The following is a 5,843-nucleotide window of genomic DNA, read 5'->3' as shown; positions in this document are numbered from 1 at the left end:
ATTCATGAATATTGGAAAACTTGAGAAACTTCCCGATTCATGAATATTACAATAATTAACAACTTTACATAATATCAAAACTGCTATATTCTAACAACCCTGTTAGAATTGGATCAACTTTTTAAAACAAGGACATGTATTTTTGACAATGGATTTTATCGATTTAAGAGTTACGGTTTGTTGAGACCGGAAAGTGTGTATTATTAATAACGATGGTATAATTCGTGTCTGTCAAACACGAACAGTTTCATCAAATTTTTATACTGAAAAGAAAGTTAGAAGATTGAATTTTAGGCGTGTAAAAATACAGATACAAATATTTTTTGTGTAAATTTGAAAATAAGTTTGAAAAATATAATCTAAATCTTCAGAGATAAGTTTGAGAAGTGTAATATTAGTCATGTAGAGTATACTCCAAAAAAGAGACCCTTACCAACAACTGATAGCTCAGTTGGTAAGGCATATACTCCTAAGTCCTAAATCCTTAAAAGTCACATATTCGATTCTTAGCAGAAGTGAAATCCATGATTTGTTGAACTTGAGTTATTAAAGGTTTAAATAATAAGGGTTATATGGACTTTATGCCACTAGTTTAGTTAAACTTTAGGTCTGTTTCTTTCAAGATGTAATTCGGCGGTTATCGTATTTATTATATCTTTGATGTATCAATGTCTTTGTACTAACTTTCGCAGTCACTTTTCAAACGGAAAATAATTTCATCCCTTATTATATAGATCTGAAGCTTTGCTTAATATATTGATTTCTATTGTTATCTGTTTTATAGGATTACGTAGTATACAAGAAGCATGTGTTGTGAACTTGTGATGTTTGTGAACATGCTACAAATCAATCATAGTCCAGTATACTGTTTTTCTTTTATGGAAGTAAAATTTATTGTTTTGGCACAGTCTTCCACCCTTGAAGACTACCCCATAGACCTAAGAAAATATAGATTTGAACGTAAATCACTTCATGACAGGTGAACTCTAATAAAGATCAAACCAAATAGCCACATCACAAAATAAATAGCCACATAAGAAAACAAATACTAAAAGAGTTAATTCCTATATGGCCCCCTACTTTGTGACCAGCTTCCTTTATGGTCCCCTTTTTTCGTAAATTCAAATATGGCCCCCTATTTTCATGGAAATGTCCTAACTACCCTTCCTTTAAATCTTTTTTCAAAATAAAATAAAAAAAACAAACATAATTCCACCTCACTTCCCTCTCCACCACTTATCTCTCTCCACCTCACCTCTCTTTCCAAATCATCTTTCTCTCTCCCAACTCACCTTTTTCTCTCTCCACCTCACCTCTCTCTCCACCTCACTCTATCTTCTCCGATGAAGGTCGCCGGCCGGAAAATTTTCTGGTCGGCGACCTTCAACCTAAAAAAAAAAAAAAAAAAATTTTTCTTTTTAACTCTCATCTCCCTCTCTCTCTAAAGATCGGGTCTGTTCTTCAACAGACCCGTACTCCGGCGAAGGGAACCCCCTTCGCCGGAGTTTTTAGAGAGAGAGGGAGATGAGAGTAAAAAAAAAAATTTTTTTTTTTTTTTTTAGGTTGAAGGTCGCCGGCCGGAAAATTTTTCGGCCGGCGACCTTCATCGGAGAAGATAGAGTGAGGTGGAGAGAGAGAGAGAGGTGAGTTGGAGAGAGAGAAAGATGATTTGGGAAGAGAGGTGAGGTGGAGAGAGATAAGTGGTGGAGAGGGAAGTGAGGTGGAATTATGTTTGTTTTTTTTATTTTATTTTGAAAAAAGATTTAAAGGAAGGGTAGTTAGGACATTTCCATGAAAATAGGGGGCCACATTTGAATTTACGAAAAAAAGGGGGCCATAAAGGAAGCTAGTCACAAAGTAGGGGGCCATATAGGAATTAACTCATACTAAAACCATTATCGAAGCTTGAGCATTTAAGAGCAAGTTCAATGTAGGATTCAGACTCTCCATTTTGGAAGCTCCTGAATTTTAAAAAATTCTTAAATTTTTTCAACTCTAATGTCGAGTTCTCTACTGGGACTCCCAAATCTAAATTATGTACATGTGTGGGATTTTGAGTTCAATTTTCAACTATAAATTATTAGTTCTAAATATAAATTTTAAATTTGATATTATTTTAGAGAGAGAATTAAAAAGATAAACAAAAAACAGTTGAAAAAAATTAAAATAAAAAGAGTTTAAAACAATAAATAGATCTAAAAAACAATTTCAAAAAATGAAAACAATGGCGGTGGATCCCCTTCTTAAGAGATCCACCTAATGTGACCGTTGAAAAGCTCCGGACACATTTTGGGGTTGGGAGCCCAGCCCCTAGACTCTCTGGTTGGAGTGGGAATGGGTTGGAATTTCCGAATTTGAATTTGGGAGCCAAGCCCCTGACGTTGTACTTGCTCCCGGGCCGGTTGGAGTGGTAGTATGTTTAGTTTCTATAAAGATAACAAACAAGTTTGTATTATGAATTAAAGTTCAAAAAGGGATAAAAAGAAAAAACATAACATGAAATAAGAAAGAATCAAAGAAGATGAACAAGTAGGGAAGGCACTTGAATTATATTCCTTCTCTTTGGTCTCTTTTCTCTTTATTACTCTGTAAGAATGTAACATATCATAATCTTCTATAAATCACTTACAAAAAGGGCAAAAAAAGAGTAGCATCAACCTTCAAACCTTAATTCACTTATTCCTTATAACATTAATTAGGAATAGTTGCTGATTTATCTATTTATATCAAGCTCTAATCTAATTCCTTCATTAATTAATCCTTCTTTCTTACACAAACAATATTTACGTGAAGAGTAATGTCAGGGAAGAAGAAAAATTAGGCAGACTCTGAAAGAAATCTTACGTGACTTGATGTGATTCGGACTTACGATAATTATGGTCTATTATACTAAGAATCATGGCAAACCAAATAGGATTTCTATGAATCTAGTTTTTCTTGTTCCCCAACATTACTCTTCTATTTGTGAAGAAAGAATCTAACCCATACCCATGCAAGGAAAAGATGTCATTTTTTAAAATCTCTTCAATGCGAATTCATTCATCATCTTCTTTCTTACTTTCTCTCTCCAAAATTCAAGAATCAAGAGTAAATGGTGATTTGAGAAGATCATAAGGAGCCCATAAAGCATCTAATGGACACGGTCGATTCGAATCAAGACGAACCCATGGTTTACCCTTTCCACTCCAATGCAATAAACTAACAGGACCAGGATGCAAATTTCGACAAAGTCCTCGAAAATTATCCCCTCCCAGTCCATGTTGATTCCATTTATGATCCACAGGAACTATATTTCCTGCAAATACTAGTAAAAATGGTGGTAATGAACCTAACTCATATATTCTCATTCTTTTTTGAAGTTCCATCCATTCTTCGATTTTCGTTGTATAATCACCGATTCGCCATCTTTGAAGATCAATAACCATAACCCCAGTATTAAAATAACAAGCTTTTCGGCCTGCGAAAGTTAAAGAGAGAGATGGGTTTGACCAGAAAGTTGGAGTGAAATAGGTGGTGAAATTAGCATTACAGTATTCTGGAGCGGCTAAGACTGAGTCAGGACCGAGTTGGGTGGCAAATAGTTTACCTATATCATCAACTAGTACCAAGTCTGAGTCAAGGTAAACGACTCGGTTAACACATAATGGGAGGAGATTAGCTAGGTAATTACGAGCATAATTGAGTGGACAATCAAGGGCAGATCGTATAGAAGTGGAGATTAGACCAGAAACGACTGAGTCATCGAATCGGTATAGTTGGAATCGGAGGTAAGGGAATGAGTTAGAGATAGTGAATCGGAGGTATTGAGTGTCGGCGGTGGAGGAAGTGACGAAATGAAAGAAAATGTTTTGTGGGCAGGTGGAGTGTTGGAGAATTGATAAGATTGCAGCCATGGAACCACGAAGGTAGGCCGAATCAAGGGTCATTGCCACGTGGACGGTATGATCTGAGCAAATTGAGTTATCATAGTAGGAATTGGAGAGGGAGATTGAAGGGCAGTTTGGAGAATTGTAGAATTGTGGTGCTTCTCTGAATTGTTTTTCTCCGGTGGATGTGGCGGCGGCGGTGGTGGTGGTGGAGAGGAGGAAGAGGATGGAAAGATAGAAAAAGAGGAGATGAAGGTAAGGAGGTGTAGAAGACATGGTTGTTGATTGATGAGTGAAGAGGGGGATGATGGAAGAGAGAAGAAGGTAGTTAAGTTGCTTTTAAAAGGTAAGAGAGAGAGAGAAAGAGGGAAGAAGAGAGATATTAACAGCCCAACCCACATGGAACCCTCACTTTAGGTGGGCCTAATTTGTTCAAGTGGGACCAACAAATGAAGAAATTAGAGAACAAACTTGTGTGGAAATCAAAAGACTAAATGATCTTCCTAATTTATGTTATGAGATAGTACTAGTATAAGTTTGGAACATTGTTTTGTTTCTTTGTCCATCCATCATCTGCCACCTTAGTCAATTTCACATTAAGAATAGTCTTGTTTTACTATTTAACAAAGGGAATTGAAATCTAGTTTGAAGTCTAAATTAACTCGACTATATGTCAAAAACATTCTGAGTCAATTATGTTTGAGTCGTCTACAAAGCTAATTTAGATAGTTGATTTTAGTTCTTGTTGAGTAAATCATTTCTACTTGAAGCGAGTAAGTCAATTTAGATTGAAACGAGACAATTTTAAACTACGAAGTGAAAAATACCCAAGTCAGATTCAAACGAGGCAATTGTGGGAGGTGGAAAATATGAGTGAAATTTTACTTTGCGTTATAATATGAATTTCTCTCCACTTGAGAAACCAGAGTTCAGATGTTACTATTTCTCAAACGAAGAAAATGCAAAAAAGTTAAAAAAAAAAAAAAATTTGAGTGTTACGAAATACTATTTTTTGGTTTGGTTGCCAGAAGGAAAGGAAATGTCCTTAATTCTCCTAAGTTTTGGATTCCTATTCTTACTTAAAATCAAGTCATTATAGACAATTTCTTTGAAACCATGTCAATAGTATTCAGTCCAAACGTGGCTTCAAAGTCAAGTGAAGGGTGCCCTTAATTTCTTCAGAGAGAGAGAGAGATGGGGAAGTAATTTGCCCTCAATGCCACGTGTCGGAGCATGGGCTGAACATCAATATTAATCAAAAGTACAGATCCGGTGGGCTATCTATTAATTTTTGGTGCATGTACACATCAAATACGTTATACTATATTAATTCTTGATGCATGTATAATGTACTCAATCTTATTGAACATATCACACTCTACTTAAACTAGAAGCAAATCTAGTTGATTACTTGAGCATGGACCAGGGCCAGTTTGAGGAGGGCCATTTTAGAAAATAATTAGGTCTCGGTCGTTTCAAAAGAAAGAAAAAGAATCATATGGCAACCTAATCGGTTTTATTTGTTTACTTTAAGACCTTAGTATCCATATGACAAGGTTAGTTTAGATTGTTTCGGAGGTACAATACTTTTTCATTGTTTATAAAGACAAGTATAAAATAGAGGACAAGGGAATATGTGTCAAGACTAACAAAAATCAGTTGAAAGCCAAAAGTTATCAAATAGGAAAAACACTAATATGGGTTTTCATTGGGTTGGGTCAAGTACAAATTGGTACCTAGGTTATAAGATGGGCCAGGCAGTGGCTGATGCTAATGGCCCGTTTGGGGTCCGATTGGGTTGTAGGTCAAATCCAAATGCGTCGGTGGTGAGACAGAAGGCGGTGCTCCTCTTAAGAGGTTAAGCAACCTTCCCTAGTGAGGCCCTTTAAAACAGAGAGGCCCAAAAGTGTCAAAGCAGACCATATCACTAGCAGCCCAGAAAACTGGTCCGCATCATCTCATCTCGAAACAGAAAAA

General features: G+C 36.1%; 1 protein-coding gene across 1 annotated transcript; it reads right to left on the bottom strand.

The window, feature by feature from the left end:
- Positions 1–2,943: 2,943 nt before the first annotated feature.
- LOC147570364 (putative galacturonosyltransferase-like 1) lies at positions 2,944–4,056 on the bottom strand. Its single transcript, XM_086656941.1, has one exon. The coding sequence runs from the start codon at positions 3,924–3,926 to the stop codon at positions 3,075–3,077; it is 852 nt and encodes a 283-aa protein (XP_086513067.1). The 5' UTR covers positions 3,927–4,056; the 3' UTR covers positions 2,944–3,074.
- Positions 4,057–5,843: the final 1,787 nt, after the last annotated feature.

This window comes from Eschscholzia californica, unplaced genomic scaffold (assembly GCF_041429995.1).
Source record: "Eschscholzia californica isolate CP2 unplaced genomic scaffold, dmEscCali1.0.p SCAF_1, whole genome shotgun sequence".
Taxonomy (NCBI): Eukaryota; Viridiplantae; Streptophyta; class Magnoliopsida; order Ranunculales; family Papaveraceae; genus Eschscholzia; species Eschscholzia californica.
This window is presented reverse-complemented; position numbering and strand designations above follow the sequence as displayed.

Coding starts and splice junctions, on each gene's coding strand:
- LOC147570364 (XM_086656941.1), bottom strand. CDS start 3,926: ATGACCCTTGATTCGGCCTACCTTCGTGGTTCCATGGCTGCAATCTTA.